The following is a 17,094-nucleotide window of genomic DNA, read 5'->3' as shown; positions in this document are numbered from 1 at the left end:
CACTTATACAAAAGATCCAGATTTAAATATGAATCTATACGTGATATCTCTAACATATCATGAAAAAGATAAGTCGCATAAGATCCACGGATTGATGAAGGTCTTTTTCGAATTTGTTACAGATCTTTGGAGATTTTCCATCAGCATGGAAAAACCCATTCCGAGCTTCTGAAAGCCCAACGCAACGCCGGTGGCTGCGGATTAGGGGGACCTCTGAGATATCCAAATTCCATTATCTTGTGGCTGCGCTGCAATAAGGTACGTTCGACGTGCGTGACCGCGTTCTTTCGATAGATTAAACTTCGTCAGCGATCGATATCACCCTACCACTGTCACAGACAGACCGTATGATGTATTACCAAAATAACGACGGAACTACGCCTCCTGTTTGAACTTACCATCGTGTTTCCTAGACCATTACTTTTCGCAATTTGTCTCTGTCAGTATATTTTATTGCTTCTCGATTCGTCTTGCCTTTGAGTATAAATTTCATGACGAGCGTTTAGACAAAATAACCGTAGAAACTAGTGAATAAAAAAAACGAGAGATCAACGTATACTAAGTTTCGTGCATAATTTTAAGGTGACATAAAAATCTAGACCTATTTTCTTTATGGATTTATGAAATAGATTAAAGTAAATGAAATTTACATTCGATTCTTCCGTAAACTTCTCTTGTACAACTTCCCGTTGAATGTCGTTCGAAATCTATAATCATTTCTATTTAATTATTGCCTAAAGCGACTTTTAGTATATCATTCGTAAAACATCCTTTTTTACGAGGATCTTTTACGCAAAATGTTCTGCTGATTTTTATAAGGAACTTTAAAACCGTATTATCAGTCTAATAAAAATAGGTGTACAATTCTATTCGTGTGTAATATACTCTTGTTATCAGTATCCTCAGATTCTTGCTATCTTCAGATTAATATTATCTTTGTAATTAAGAATCTACCGTTTGCTGAAAATTTGAAATGTTTGCGCAAGAATTTCTGATTTTTTGACGTGACAAGAATTAATATAATGAATAAATCTTCGGCTCGAGCGTTGATTTAAGTAAAAAAAAAGGTATTCGCGTAATCACTGTTGACCATAAAACGCTATCACGTCGTGCGTAGTTAAAGTTTATTGTGCTCGGTGCACCACGGGGTTCGCTTTATCGATGTCTTAAAAGCGTCTCGCTAATCGACGGCGCCCATATTCAGCGTATTGTGATAAATGTTTTATTTTTACGGGTGCGATAGAAAAATCCGAAGGACAGGAATTATCGCCGTCTACGACGGAAACGCGCGGGAGCGTCACATATTAATTTGTCGGGGGGGGGGGGGGGAGATTGCATTCGACGCGACTCATTTTATCTGATTCGTCGCCGCCAACTTGTTCTCGCAAGCTGTTTTGGGTTAACTCAGGACGAGGCCGGCCGGAGTATCGCCCGTCCGTTTTCGAGTCTGGATCTTGACTGAGGAATAACTGTATCGCCGCTCTCAGCAGCGCCGCTCGTTTTCCTTGATAAACGATAAAGTTTATCGCCTTCGAACGCGGCCCGGTCTGGTTTATCGTCGCCTCCGATAGGTCAGGATAATCGATGGTGCCGCTTTCAGCGCCGCAGATACTTCGTTCCCGCCTACTCTCTCGAAAGAAATCGCTATCCAAGACTTCTCATGACAGAGATCTGAGGAGGAAGGAATGTTAAGTCAAAAATAAAATAAGAATCGGTCAATAACGACCATTATTTGTAATATGATTGTAGCAAACGCGTAGGTAAAAAAAACAAAAGATAAAAATTATATGTAGAAAGTAGGTAAATTATACGCAAACGTTTCTATTAATTTCGTGCAATATACTTTTTTTTCGCGCTGTATCTATTTATTCTGACTGCCTCGGAATTACAGTCTTCTCAACCGGTGTCACCGTTTCGCAACGAGATGTTAAATCATGCGTGCTTTGAATGAACAACATTTCGTGAAAATACAGCTGGCTAATTACGAGACGATGATGTTGATTGCACGGCGTGCAAATTTATTGGATCTAATATGTAATCAGCGGCGAATTCGGATAAAAACGGATAGAAACTTTGATTCTAGGCTACGCGGTGTTACCTCAACGGAAATATTCACTGAAGTAGTGGCTTTAAAAGCGGCAGAGCGGAAGTGTTGGCCGGCAGCTACTGTCACGGCAGAACTGTCATTTCTCCAATAGCACTTTCCGCATTATTAATTTATCCGCGGTTCTGCTACGCCGACTCGCTCATAAATAGGAAAGCAAATTAGGAAATACTTTCTGACAATAAATACCTCAGAATTGATTGCAACTGTGCGAGATATCTCATTTCGACAGTTGCCAGATCAGTTGCTTTGATAGAAATTCACGCTCCATAGAAACATAATATAAATATAAATATATACCTACTATACTATACTTATATATGTGATGTATATTGAGATTTTTATCAATTAGCACTTTCTGTGATTAATAATATCTCAAAAATATTCCCTCGACTTATGTAACAAGAAAATCTTGACGTAATTGCACATTTGCCTCTCACGGTCAAATTCGATTTTTTTACGTAATCTAGAAGACACGCGAGATGCATACGACGTCGTTCCACAGTTAAACTACCGAATTTATGGAGATTTATGCGACACGTTTGGTCTTTAATTAAGCCACGAATCGATTAACCTTCGTCTGACGTTCGCGCGAGACTCGCTGTCGTAAAAGTAAAAGCACAGCGAAGCCGATGTATGCTAATACGCGGCCGTTTCAGGCGGCGATGTCAAAAATCGCGAGGCCGTTTGACACAAATACCGCTCGAAACCACCGGTATCCTAAATACCGCGAAACGATCGGTGCCCAGCACGATTTCGAAATCGGAAGTCGATCCCTCGGCAACCTTGCCTGTACCGGTGCCCGTATTAACGGGCCATTCGAGAATTTCTTTAGCCTTACGTTACCGCAGATCTGTGGTCTAAGACTTTCCCCGAGAGCAGGCGGCGTTAAGTAACGGCGAGTTCTCGAGTAAGGTTCCGTTCACACCATATTTCTCAATCAGGTGGACTATGCCGTATTGTAACGTACTCGGGAATGAATGGGAGTTATACTATATTTCGCGGTATATATTCTGGTCACTTCGAACCATCGCATGCGATTTCATCATGCTCTTACCATTTGTGGACGATAATAACAATAGACATCTACATTTGATAAAATATATACAATTTAAAATCGGTTTTGTCTAGTAACTTCCTAATCTTTATTCTTGACTTTGATTTACCTAATTTTCAACGAGTTGAAAGTTCTTAAAAAAGTCTAAGTCTCTGAAATCTTTTAATTTTCATAGAAAACTACTTCAATTCAAATTTAACTAAAATAATGAATATTAGTTTAAAAGATCTATTAGACAAATTATATGATATGTTCAACAAATATGTTTATTAATTAATATAATTAAATCTCGCATAGAGAATTTCTGTAAATTGAAAGTAACTAATATACAAGCGAAATCTAAAGAATGTACTACTATATGGTTAAAATTATAGCTGATGACGTCACTCTTACAATGACATACTTTCTATGATCCATTGAAGGAAAAGAGAGAAATAGAGAGATAGAGATAATAGTGTAAGAAAGGCTTAATGCTCGTACGTCATCGTTTATGCATGGATCACTGACTGCGTTTCGCGAGCAGCCGCACTGGAATGCCAGATTTTTCTGCCGTATTGCAAATACCTCCCTCCTCGCTACCTTTCCATCGATCCTTTGCAGCCACTTGCACACACGTGAGCGCACGTACGAACGCACACAGTATCGCGCGGACGAACTTCCGCGCACCTTTTCCATTGGGCGCTGGAGAGTGAGAGGCGATACGATTTGCTTTTCCCGTTATCGGCTGCAACTGCCACCTTTGATAGAGTGGACCGATTAAGTTCTCTCGCGTGATCGAGGATCTCGGTGCCTGGACTAGTTACAAAGTTGCGAAACAATGAGCGATTCTGGACGGTAACCGTAGAGATATGCGTAAAAATAAAATAAACGTATAAACATATGAATAGGAGTGAAAAATGAGATGAGATATAAATAAGAATAGCAATTAGAGACATTTTGGTGAAATTATATTGAAATAAATCCGGAGAAACGATATTGTTTCTTGGCAGATTCCCTTGCGTCGAAATTATCGGCAATACAGCTAAAACCGCACGTTGTCGTCGACAGTTGTGTCGACACAAACCATTCATGAATCCTTTATCATTTCCACGCCACATATCTACGACGTACCTAAAATAGCCCTATGCCAAAATGATCTGCGTCTTGAATTACCGGTTATAATTTATGAACCGCGACGGTAGTCGTGTCACCCGGTCATTATGTCTCGATTTCCGTCATTGCGGTCGTCTCCCGTTTTATTAATAAATGTCTCTCGTGCTTCACGTGTCCCATTTTACGTTCGCGATAAATTCCGCTTCCGCTTCCGCTAGATAACTGTTTTACACTGTTGAATGAGGCGAAATGAGTCGAGTTCTAATAAAAATATAAGGAATTCCACTCACATGATACACGTCGTCGAGAGTCGTGCGAAATTTACGAATGCCAGCGAAGAAATTGCCACGTGCCGTCTCTCCCGTTACGTTTGTATATAGATCGTCGGTCGATAAAAGTTCACATCCATCAATACGATTGCGACAGTAATATAACGTTAGCAATATGTGTCCATCTGTGTGCGTATGTGGATCGCAACAAAAAATTACTTGGTTATTCTAGAGTTCAAGATTAAGAAGCCAAATAAAATTAAATGCAAATGAGATTAATAAAATTATATTAGCTTCATTAACATTGCGCGGACACCATGGGCCTTTTAAGGCACAGTCAATTTTTCGTATTTTACAGTTTTCTCCTGACGTTTCAACACTTAAAAAAAAATTGCAACAGTTTCGGAATATGTAAGTATAGAAATCACTTTCTGAAACCTTAAAGACACGATACTGAATTTTTATAGATTTTTTGTAACACATCAGAAACACTTTCAAAAACTCTTTAGACTTAAAACCCTTTACGTGTCCGGGTGCTCCAAAACACGATGTCTAGATTAAGGAAATCCACAGATCCAGATTAAGGAAATGAGTACGGACAAACACGAATAAATATTTTATTTCAAGTACAAACGGTGTTGATTGAAATGGTCTTATATTTTTTAATCTATTATATATCTCTTTTATCATCCGCACACTTTTGCAAATTTCACTTTTGCATTTTAAATATTTTTCTTATAAATGCACAATCAGATACATCATTGCGCGATATTGTGAGAAATCGCATTTCTTAACATTTGTATTTTGCTGCCAATATTTCGTTGCTCCGTCTCTTTTTCTATCGAGATATCCGAGCGCGTTTCCGTCTCGGAAACAAGAGTTTCCTGTTCGCGAAGAGGAAGAAGAGAAGCAAGGAGAAGCTAAATTTTACGGGGGCACGAAAATTCTCGAGTGTAGAACGAGTCGCGAAAGAGAGTCGGAAGTGGACGAGAGAAGCGGCATTTGTAACATCTAATTTGTGGAAATACTAATTATTACGATGTGGCACGAGCGCGTTTAAATTTGCGTAATCACACGCAGTTCGATCCATCGTGTATCTCTTTTATATTCCGAAATTGCCTGATGCGTATGTCTTGGTGGCACTTTGTTAAAGATGGAGTAGGATTTGTGACAACAGCATAAATCTGTTGTGAGATACACGATCACGTTGGCTGCGTAGATCGATTTTTTGTCATCCACCGCGGTTAGTGCTGTCATGATGGAGATATCCATTCTGGACCCAACCGTTGACTTAGAATAGATATAAGCCTGGCGTGGAGTCGTTAACGCAGCAATTTCGTTTTACAAGTCGTTAAGGCTAACGAGACCGTTCGGCGATTTTTCGTCGAGAGCCGCGATGCCTGCGATACTCGACGAGGTGCCGCATTTCGTCCGCATTGCGGATGCGAAAGCGCGGGTTCATGAAAAATCCCGGTGACGACAAGCACTGCACGATCGCTCGAGCCGTGTTAAATTCTGCCGACTGCCAAGACGGGGCGCTATCGCGAAAATTGGCCCGGGAAAGTCGATGCGGTTAGTATATCGTCGTGAGCGGACTTTATACGGGACGATTTTTCTAGGCACGCAGATGAATCGGCTGGCAACGAGAGCTTCGCTCGGAAAGACTCGTGAATTTAGATATTTGTAGCACGATGGATTAGCCGTACTCTAATTATTATACGGCACGTGTGCGCAAATAAATGATATTTGCGATGCGCACTCTGCTATTTTAGCTCGAAAACTTCTTCGAGAATTATCAAAAAGAAAAACATACACAAGTATAGATATATATTTATATACTTTATATTTATCTTTTTTAATCGTTTCAATGCTTTTTGAATATGACAATTTTTGCATAATTCAACTCAAGCGTGCACAAATAAGGGCATTTATCTCGCAACATATCTCGACGATTAGTTTACAATTCATCATTTTAATTCTGTGCTTATTTTTGCATTATTTGTATTAATCGTCGCTATTTCAGCGACAGAAAAACATGTTTGTCACAAGGAACATAAATATGTCGAGAAAATTCAAAGCCAATTGATTTTCTAAATGCACGTAACGTGATTATTAGCTTTCAAGAATGATTAAATCATTCTCATATTATATTGCTTACGACAAGTTGGTTCTAATTATTTGTGCACCTCGGCTATTTGTTCGCGAAATTATTTATGCATATTCGTGTTTTCGCATCGAGTTCTCATCCAGTAATTCGTTCGGTTCCTTTCCGCATGGGAAGTTCTAAGTGTGCAATATAAGCATGTGTTTGCAATACTGTAAGCATATGCGCTTCCGTCTGTCTAAACAACGTCACGCGTGATCTTTATTCAATAATTTAACATTATAAATATGTAACTACAAAGCGCAAAAAGTTACACTTCGGTATTGCAAATACGTGTGTTTTTACATCATTAGCATTGAATCATTTGAAGAAAAACATCTCTATTTTTTTTCAATAGAAGCTTCTATATTGAATCCACGATGTGCATGCATGATTTTTTCCGAGAAAAAGAGATTCTTATTGAAGAATTTATTATACTTTCGCTACGCGTGTATTTTATGTGAAATAATTTAAAAACTTTCTTATATTTAGCATATTAATATTAATAGCATTTAAATAAATAATTTAACATTTGTAATAAACTCTAAAAATTCCTCTCTTTAGCAATCGCAAAATGAATGGTGCATTTAGAACTTAAAAGATCCTCTTCTGCGTTTCGTAAAATATTATGGAGATGTAACTTCGTTTCCAAGTTACGTTCCAGATCCTACAAGCTGTATTTTATGACTTATCGTCCACGCAGACGCGATTAAATTATGCAAATTCTATGGACAGAATTAAACTGTACCTTCCAGATAGGGGCGTCATAAAATAGCAATTGCAGCGCCGTTGCATATATCCAACATCGTTTAATCGTTTAGATTATTATTTCCTTCTTTTAAACTATAACAAAAAATTCTCTCCGTGTACTTATTTAGAAACTAACAAGTTTTTTATACTGTATGCTCCATTCAGAAAGGACAGAGTTATTAAAATGTTAAATAAATTCAAAGATTTCACAAATATTCAAAGATTTAATGTCTGTAATACAATTAATATAAATATCGCGTTTTAATTTAGTATTTATTATTGAATACTATTGATTATTTTAATACTCAATAATCAATAGTGTTGAAAAGGTAGAAAAAAAATGACTTTACTTTATACCGAACGCAGTACGTAAACTATCGCAACGACAGGTCTTTCATTATCATTGTTAATGGAAACCGTCGCGTGATTTACGGCATTAAGGAATTACAAGTCAAAACACATGATTTATAAAACGTTCGCGAACCTTGAAAAAAAATTATCTTTTTATGGATAATCGTCTTACCGGCAGATACGATCGACGTGAGGTGAGCGTACGTTGAAAAATGACATCCGAGACGGCCGAAGGCGTCGTGCGCGACGAGCGTAAAATTCGTCTGACTCGAGTCGGTTCGTATAGCTACTTTCTACGGCCCCTTACTAGCTCGAGTTATCCACCTCGGTACGTAGCCTCGCGTGCGTACGTGTGCGCATGCATTCCCCGGTCTCGCGTTACGCGTGTAACGCGCCCGTACGTACGCCGAGGGCGGTCTCTCGTAGTAGAGTGCACCGGCCGTGTTATTTTTATGAATGACTCGCCGGCAACGTAATCCCGCGCGTGCAACTATACGACGACGTATGCAGCCTCATCGACGCGCATCCGCGTCGCTCGGCGCTCGATAGAAAGTTGAATGAATCGCGCGACCTCAACCGCGTTCAGCGATTCCGTTCTCGGCGCTACTGGAGCTGGAAAGATCGTCTAAAAGTAACGCTTCGTAGAATATCGATCTGTAATAGAGATCCCTGGACTTACGAACCTCCTCTTTTAGTATTTTAAGAACCTTCTCTTTGCTGCTTCAACAAACGTTTAACATACAAGTGAGATCAGATATAAAATCTTTAATTTCTTAATAAAAATGTTTTTATATTTTAATCATATATTACTTATGTGATATAAAATTTTATAAAATTATGTAGAAATTATTGATAAATAATCGAAATACTCTGAGGAATCTATTTGAAGAAGATAAAAATGTAGTAATTTTGATAATTATCGATATAATAAAAGATTTACTTATGATACATATGTATGACACGTACAGATTATCATAATTTAAAATATGTTAGTGTGATAAAAATTAGGTGCAGTGAAGCTTATCGAATGTGTATTTATTTCGGTGGAACGTTCCAAGAAGAGATAGACGATCGATTCTCTGCGGCTATCGACTGACAAGACTAGCTCAGTCCTTCGTGATGTTTGTTGTCCCAGGTTACACAGACCGGCGCGATAAAATCCATTTACGTTATATCGCGTTATGTAATGTAATATCTCACATGAGATGCTTCCGGAATTTTGTGGTTTCCAAGAGACGGAAATATCGCGCGAAAAATATATAACATATCGATATCTTGGGAGATTCTGTCTTCTGCTGAAAAGATTGGCAATAATACAATTTTGTTCACAAATTTATCACGATATTTCTACGATTTCGTTCGAATTTAATATGTTTCGCTTTATCAATTAGAAGAATTTAAAGACCTTGTGGTGACCAGTGAGCTTTTTGTATCGATTTTCTTTATCGAAATTTGCATTACATCTCGATATTTGAGGACAGAAAGTATTATCGAGCCTTATAAAGAATCGTATATGTGAAACATTTGTTAAACATGCTCCATTTCGTGTAGTGCAATGCATTGCACAATAAAGAATTTATGGGCTTCATGCGAATTGTAGAACCCGTGTCAAATTATATCTTCTCGAGAAATGCCATACGTGCTCATCCATACCACATCTGTATAAGGAAGATCATTTCGCGTGTCCAGGCAAGGAGAATGAGGAGAAAGGCGCGCTTCCTGTTATCCAGAGGACGCACCGCGATGGGAAAAGGGTCATCGAATGGCCCTGAGTTCGGGGTCATCCGTCTCGGAGGATGTCTGGACGTTAATTAAAATGTGCCGCGCATCTGGCCGAGTGCTGTTTCTTTCTTCCATTCCCTTCCCCCCTTCCCCCATTCCCCCCCCCACCCTTTCGTCTTCCTCCCCGGTCTTATCCTTCGTGTTGCAATTTCTTCTTGCGCGTTGTATGCGTGCGATCGGCCTGCGACTTTTAAAGCGCCCGGGGAGTGTCACTTGGACGGCAGCTGCTAGGTTGTCTATGTGCGAGGAGCTTACGCGACCCGAGGATGTGTCGTCATTTCCTGCCACCGACCGACCGACCGACCACCGACCGACTGGCCGGACGGCTTCGGAGTACGGCGGCGAATACGTTTACGCCTTCCTGTATGATAGCCGATAGTCTTACTGTGTCTCGCAAAAACGGTGACGTGTCCCGCCGATATGTATCGTACATCGCGACGAAAAGAGAAGACGGTCGATCGGCCTTGATGTAAATGATTAAACGATTTTACATTTTTATCGAGATGAAATATTGGAGACGAAATAAGAATATAAAATATACGACGGGTATGTTATTTAAAATGGACAAAAGGAAAGTTATTGTATATAATGGCAAATATATTTGGTATCGCTTATCGGACCTAATAAATGGATGTAGCATTATTATATACATAAATAGAGCATATTGTTTTCAAATGCGGAAATAAGATGTTCGTTCACGCGAATTGACTTAAATGTCATCCAATATCTTTTATTGCTGACAATAAAGTGTAGGTATATAGGTAAAGTCTCTCAGGGACTTATTCTCGGTTCAGTAGCAAAGAAAGCGAAGGTTATCCAGTAAAACGTTATTTTTTGCATTTTATGCAAGTAGGTTTTTTCCTTCTTCGTAGCGCGCGTGATTATTTGTCATTTTCACGTTTTGTTCCTAGATAATAATTTTATTACGACAGACAATAAAAGCTAAAATAATGACGATAGAGTTACTGTTTTTAATATTATTTTTATCACTCCAAATAAAATATCTAAAAAAGAAACTATATGTATATACATGTATATATTATATTATTGCAAAATATATATATACCTATTAATACAGTGTTTATTGAAAAAAGTTTACCGCTTCCGATTTGATAGATGCGTAAGCGCGACTGGCATCGTAATTTTTCGGCTTTCTTCGGCTTTCAGCAATAAAATCGAAGAAAAGTGGTATAAATGGCAATCACAATGGCCAACCATAATGTTGCTCCTCTCAGCGGGATAGTCCTTAAGAATTTATTGCTCGCATCCGCGCGCGATTTCACAGACTCCGGTCGTAACTTCTGACCTTCGTGGCGCTTACGTTAGGGAACACGTTGAGTCAGAGCATGGCCGTTTTTAATCCTTTTCAGCCCAGCAAAATTGAAGGACTCGGGTTATAAAAAGAGGATCTGGCTGTCATAAATCTCGGAATAATGAAATTAGGAGTAACGGTGTGTGTAAGATATTCTTTTTCATTCAGAATGCCATTTGTTATGCGTGTAGAACTCGAAAAAGGTCATTTGGTAAATAAATAACTTTTAATTTTTTAATTATGGATGTTACTATTTTTCCAATGTTATGCTGTAGAAGGAAAAATCAGAAATCTTGTTGAAGCGAACGATCAATGTATATCAAAGGATTCACAATCGCCTTTTCAATTTACCATTTGAATCATTCCGGACGTGAAGTGCGCTTGTGAGAGATGCATTATCGCTTTCTTACGGTCGAGTTTCCTCGAGTCACTTTTCAAAGGAAACTTGCAGAATGCATCACTCTCTGGCCCTTTGGACCAGACGGATGGAGTCTGCCTCTCTTATCTCGGTTTCGTGAAAATCATCCCGGAAGTCGCGCCGCTCGTGCCTCCAATCTATACCTCAGAATCCGGGAAGCTGTCGATAGGGAAACCCGTTAAGTCAGTCGGCCGCGAAATCAAAGTCTTCCGTGCAAAGCAAACACGTTCGACAGGAGGGAAAGTGGCATTCTCCTTTTGTCCCAAGTATTTATTTTCCGAACTGTTAGATTACTTTTGGGAGCATTTGAGAAAGAGAATGGTTTACGTCATTACTTATCATGATTTTTCTTTTCGTCCGTGAGTAAAAATTGTATAATAATAATTAATATAATTATTATCTAAAATTTATCTAAAATCGCACTGAATGCAAAATTGATTATGAAAAATAAATTATCATTTTAAGGAAAATAAATAAAGATAGACATTACATGTATACTTTAAATACTTATAAGTATTATAGACATTATACTTTCCTATACCAGCGACTATGAATGTTATTCAAAATTCAAAGAATACTAAAAATTTTTAGAAATTCTCCAAAAATTACGACTATCTTCAAGCATTTTAATGATAGATATTTTTGCAATAATACAATCGGGTGTGGTTTTTTAACTCAGCTTCCGATGGTCGAAGATCTGTCGACAATCGCCGGAGCGACGTCTGAAATTTTCAACGCGCGGAGCGTCTTTTAAAATTAGACAAGCCTCCCACGATGTCGCGGTGTGAATGTGCTGTTAACATCACGAGTCAGTGGACGCTATTAATAAAGCAATTATAAGGGCTACGACCGCTATTGTCGTTACTTACAATTAGTTACGAACCCATTTGCTCATAAAATTTGGACGCGTCAGGAGGAATTCAAGCGACACTGCAAAATATTATCTTCGGAAATTTATCAAATATGTGTCCAAATAATTGTATTTTGTCGCGAATATTGATATCGTATTTTTTAATAATATAACAAAATATTTTCGTTGATTAAAAACTAATAGATAAGTTATTTACATTCTTGAACGTGTACATTTTATTAACACTGTTTTCTTAAATAGATAATGTAGGACTGTAGTAAAATTATATTTTTTACCGGCATTTCTTCATGTTGCCAAAGCATTTGTCTCGCCGATACATATTTTTATCTTATATAAATTACATTTATCTTAAACTGATAGCCAACTACCCTTCGTTTTAATATCAGCGAGTCAATCACTGTTTTTTCTTTGGGCTCGAGGGATACGTGTCACATGGGGTATGGGATCAGAAATCGCTCTCCCTGGGAGAGAGGAATTGAACGAAACTTTCCCCGAGGCCACAGGCGCGATTCGGAACCGGCGTCAGCTTTTTCTGTCTCGATCTCTCATTCCCCATCTCATTCCCCATCTTTTTATCGGTCGCGTCTCGCATGCGGATCTGACTACGTTGGTTTTAGACGCCGCGGCACGCACGGCATTTCCGGCAACTCGACCCGAAGCGCAACGTCGAATGCAGCCGCGAACGGCGGAGCGAAGAAGAACGAAAATATCAGGAGGCCGTTGTTTCTTTTGTTCGGTTGAATTCGCAATAAGGATGAGGCGAGCGAATGATGACGGCGCGACGCGCCGTTACGACCGCCGTTCGTACGCACCCGTGATGATACAGCCAGCGGAAGCCGCGGGAAGGATTATCGCCGAGTGACAGGAATACTACCTTCCAGACGTTCGTTAAGAGTTCTCGTCGAAAGTTACCTCTCGACCCTAACATCGACTATTTCCGTTTCGTTCGCTAAATTCCCAGAAGTCCCTAACGGCATTAAAATGATGATCTTTTAATCCACGGCTTTTCATGCAATAAAGTTGTCTCAGGACGACACGGAAGTTTCTTGACTTAATCGAATATAAAATTTTTTAAATGATATTTTGAGAGACACATGGTACGACAACAGTTTCCTATTTAATGAATTCAGGTTTGCAAACTTTTTAATTCTTTTCAGCTCTATCGTATTACAGATAAATTACTTTATTACATTCTTTCCATATTAAATGTTTTCACAAATGTCAGATTAATATAGAAATATTTAAAGTTGAAAAACGAAGGAAACGATTATTTAATTGTATACATTGAACTTTCCTTTTTAAATTCATGAAAAGCGATAGATAAGTTGACATCACGAATGCGTATTACATGGAAAAATGATGAAATATATTGTTCTATATTTACATATCACATCGCATCTTAAATTCTTTTATCTTAAATTCACAGAAAAATCACAGATAAATAGGATCAAGAGGACTGATTCATAAATATTTGGAATAATATCGTGATTCGATTACTCATCACAAAAACTTTATTTTATCTGGAATTCGAGAGACCTATGATCTAGGAGGTACAACGTCGGATCGCCGCGTTGAAAGCATTCGGCAAATAAAAGCGTTTCGATTGCCGAGTGGAAGACGGGCGTGAACCACGTTCCTTCGCCGTCGTCCGGTATGGCGAAACGTGGTAAAATTAAATGGCTCTCGCACAGCACGAGTAAAGCTCGTCCCGCCGAATGCCACGGACGAATGAAGTCACTAACGTCGCGTCATTAACTCGTACATCACGTCGGAAATTTATGTGCGATTTGTGCGAGACGCGCCGCGCGGATTTGCGCGCGCGCGAGCCACTGTAATGGATTTTGCCACTTATCGCGGGATAGGATCGCATAAGGATAGGATTCCCCTGTAATTGAGTGTGTACGATAACGCCTTCGCACGTATACCCGCTGCGTATTACTTCTCTTATCCTCTCGACGAAAATGATCTAAGAAGGCCGCGGCGCGGCGTAATCTAAGGAAACGAACCTGAACGTCACAGACCTAATCGGACCTAATCGGGAGCTGCGCACGTATCCTGCACGTTTCACTAAGATCTAACAGAGATTATTTTATCTACCAACCTCATAAATTCTCCAGTATATCCATTCGTCCTTATCGACAGCGTGAACCAGCTATTTATTAGATTGTTTTGTAATATTTTTGTTTCTAATTATCGGTTACCCCGTTAGTCGACCGGGTAATTGCTACCGGCACTCATGGCTAATTAACTTTCTTTCTCGATTCACATAAAAAATGATTATAAAAAGGACGGTAGTAGGAGTTAACGAACTATATTGGTTTTAACGAATTTAATTTGCGATTTTTGTATGAAAGTATTTTTGTTAACAATACGATATTGAAGCTTATATATTATATATAATGTTCCTCGATAACGGAATAATTTTCTCGTTCTTCTTAGAATCATGGTTTGATGGTATAGACTAGAACCCTTTCGTGTTCGTCCCCTTGTCTTGTTAATGCCTTGGGTCACACTCACACATACATATTATATATTGTATATTCAGACACACATGTACATATGACGGCTTCTCTCGGCCCCTTCGTTCTTTCTCTATCGTGCCGCCCGGGCCCCTTCGATCGAGAAATTATGCCCAGCGGATCTGAATTGAGAGTTGCCGAAAAAAAAAGAAAAAAGACAAATGTGTGCAATCCTCAGTGAGAACTAGAGATGAGTAAAAATTATATAAAATAAGAAAGATGCTTGTACAAGATTTTAGAACAATTTAAAACTTAACATACAATGATTTTTATTTAACGTGCTTTGCCTACTTTCGATATTTCTGTAATTATTTCAATTTCGTTTCACGAGCATGTAAGATTTCATCTGAACTGAATATAACATTTATCCAAAATTATCTTCGAAATAAAGGCAAATAGAAGAATTGTGGCAGGCAGCAAGATTTCTCTTTTTGAGACAACGATACGGATTATGAAATAGAATTTATTTTCTCTCTTCTTCTGAAAACTTTATTCGATATTGCCTATTTTATAACCGTGATAGCGAACTGGTTACAACTATAATTTTACGTATCGAATAGCATGACTGGTAAAAATGCCTCAAACTTCTTATATATAGTCGCCTCTTAACTCTTCCCTCGTCTCGATACTATTAAGGATCCATTCGCGTCTCATTAACGGACATATCTATCATATGATTGAAGATTTACACATTTGATTTCTTTTTATGTTCTTTTACTTGCAAATCGACTTTCTCGGATCTTATGAGATATTTGAAACTGTGTCATATTCATCATAATTTTATCGTTGTTATGGAAAGTTTGTAAGACATAAGCTGTAGACAAATTGTGTGAAATGTGGAATTGGCACCTTTTTTAGTATTATAATATTAGAGATGTCCGAAATACTGTACCCTATTTAATTTTTGCTGTTCTTCCGAAAATGTCCATGCTCCGATTTAGGTGAAACTTTGTGAATAGGTTCCTTTTAGATAAAAAATACATATACCAAAAGAATTTTTTGCGACTCCAAAGTTTAGCAACTTTTTTAACATTTTTAACTTGCTGCCTCCACGCATACACTTTTCGCGCGAGACGAGTTGTCACATGGGTTTACAACGTTTCTGATTTTCTGAAGTTTCGCCAATGATGTTTATGTTATGACTTTGACGAGTATGACTTTATGGTTGTTTACATTACTTGAGAGCTGTTTTGGTTTGTAATATACTGAGTTAGTTTGCTCGTAATATACTGAGTTAATTCGAAAAAATATTTAAAAAGTTGCTAAACTTTGGAGTCGCAAAAAATCCTTTTGGTATATGTCTTTTTTATCTAAAAGGAACCTTTTTACAAAGTTTGACCTAAATCTGAGCATGGACGTTTTCGGAAGTTTCGCCTCAATTTTATTAGAAATGGAATTAAAGTGTCGTTTTTTTATTTTTATTTATTGACTTATGTGTATATTCTTTTCATTCTGACACTGTAGTTGTTATGATTTCAGTCGCAAGCTATATATGATCTAATCTCTATTGTTTCTTTTCGGCATAAAAGAAACTCCTTTACACTCCTATTTATTAAATTTCAAGAGAAATAGATGAATATACCAACAGATCTCGTGTTCTCGACGTACGCCGCTTTTTGTACCGACGGCCTTTTATTTCGTTTCTCCTCGCAGCGGTTTTTTCTTGCGGACCCGAAAAATCGACGTAAACGACCAGATTCGCACGAAAGCGTGGTTGCGATGCCGTGGGCGTGCTCGATTTTCCACGAAAATCATTTGTCCAAATTACAGAACGAGTTTCTTTGTCTTTTTCCCTTTCTTCCTCCGTGGTTCGTAACATATTATGAAAAAAAAGAACTACAAATTCTGTTACATTTGCGTGCCATATTATACGATTTCCAGAAAAGGTATTATCTGCTGTAAAAAATCGAGGGAAACGAGCTGGTCAATGGCTTTTGCCGGAAACTATCTTCAAATTCTTCGCAAGTTCACCTATAAAGAACTAGCGACAAAACGAAGAATTATCTCTGTTCTATTTTAGAATATCGTAAAATAGAATACTTATTTGCTTGAAATGCCAAAGGATGTAACTGGTCAGAGAATATAGCCTTTTACACTATTCCATATTTCTCATTCTTTTTATATAATTTTCCTGTAAATCACAATATGGAAATCACGTCGTGGTAATAAGAAACGACATATGAATTGAAATTAATATTGGCTTGCATCATAAGAAACGATCAGATTACACAAAAAAAAGATCGAATCGAATGAATAAACATACATTGTAACGTTGACGACGGGTAAACACGAAGATGCTATAATATACATGAGACGGCGAGATGATCGATGCTTTATGTGTACCTCAACGGTATGACAATGCATATCGTTATCCTTCGCCTTGTCTGGGGCAACTGAAGGAGATCGCTCCCAGGATTAATGCCGGT

General features: G+C 38.3%; 2 protein-coding genes across 3 annotated transcripts in view; one reads left to right on the top strand and one right to left on the bottom strand.

The window, feature by feature from the left end:
• Mp (collagen XV/XVIII-type protein multiplexin) overlaps positions 1 to 17,094 on the bottom strand; it is a 480,457-nt gene that overhangs the window by 363,409 nt on the left and 99,954 nt on the right. The gene's annotated exons all lie outside the window — the stretch shown is intronic.
• LOC139773702 (tRNA dimethylallyltransferase) overlaps positions 1 to 17,094 on the top strand; it is a 70,374-nt gene that overhangs the window by 37,420 nt on the left and 15,860 nt on the right. For both annotated transcript variants that reach the window (XM_071708359.1, XM_071708357.1), the window contains exon 4: positions 123 to 258. In XM_071708359.1, coding sequence (XP_071564460.1) covers positions 123 to 258 — 136 coding nt within the window. The remainder of the gene's footprint in view (positions 1 to 122; positions 259 to 17,094) is intronic.

The sequence above is a fragment of the Temnothorax nylanderi genome, unplaced genomic scaffold (assembly GCF_030848795.1).
Source record: "Temnothorax nylanderi isolate EJ_2023f unplaced genomic scaffold, tnyl_v1.0 TNYL_tig0066_pilon, whole genome shotgun sequence".
Lineage (NCBI taxonomy): Eukaryota > Metazoa > Arthropoda > Insecta > Hymenoptera > Formicidae > Temnothorax > Temnothorax nylanderi.
This window is presented reverse-complemented; position numbering and strand designations above follow the sequence as displayed.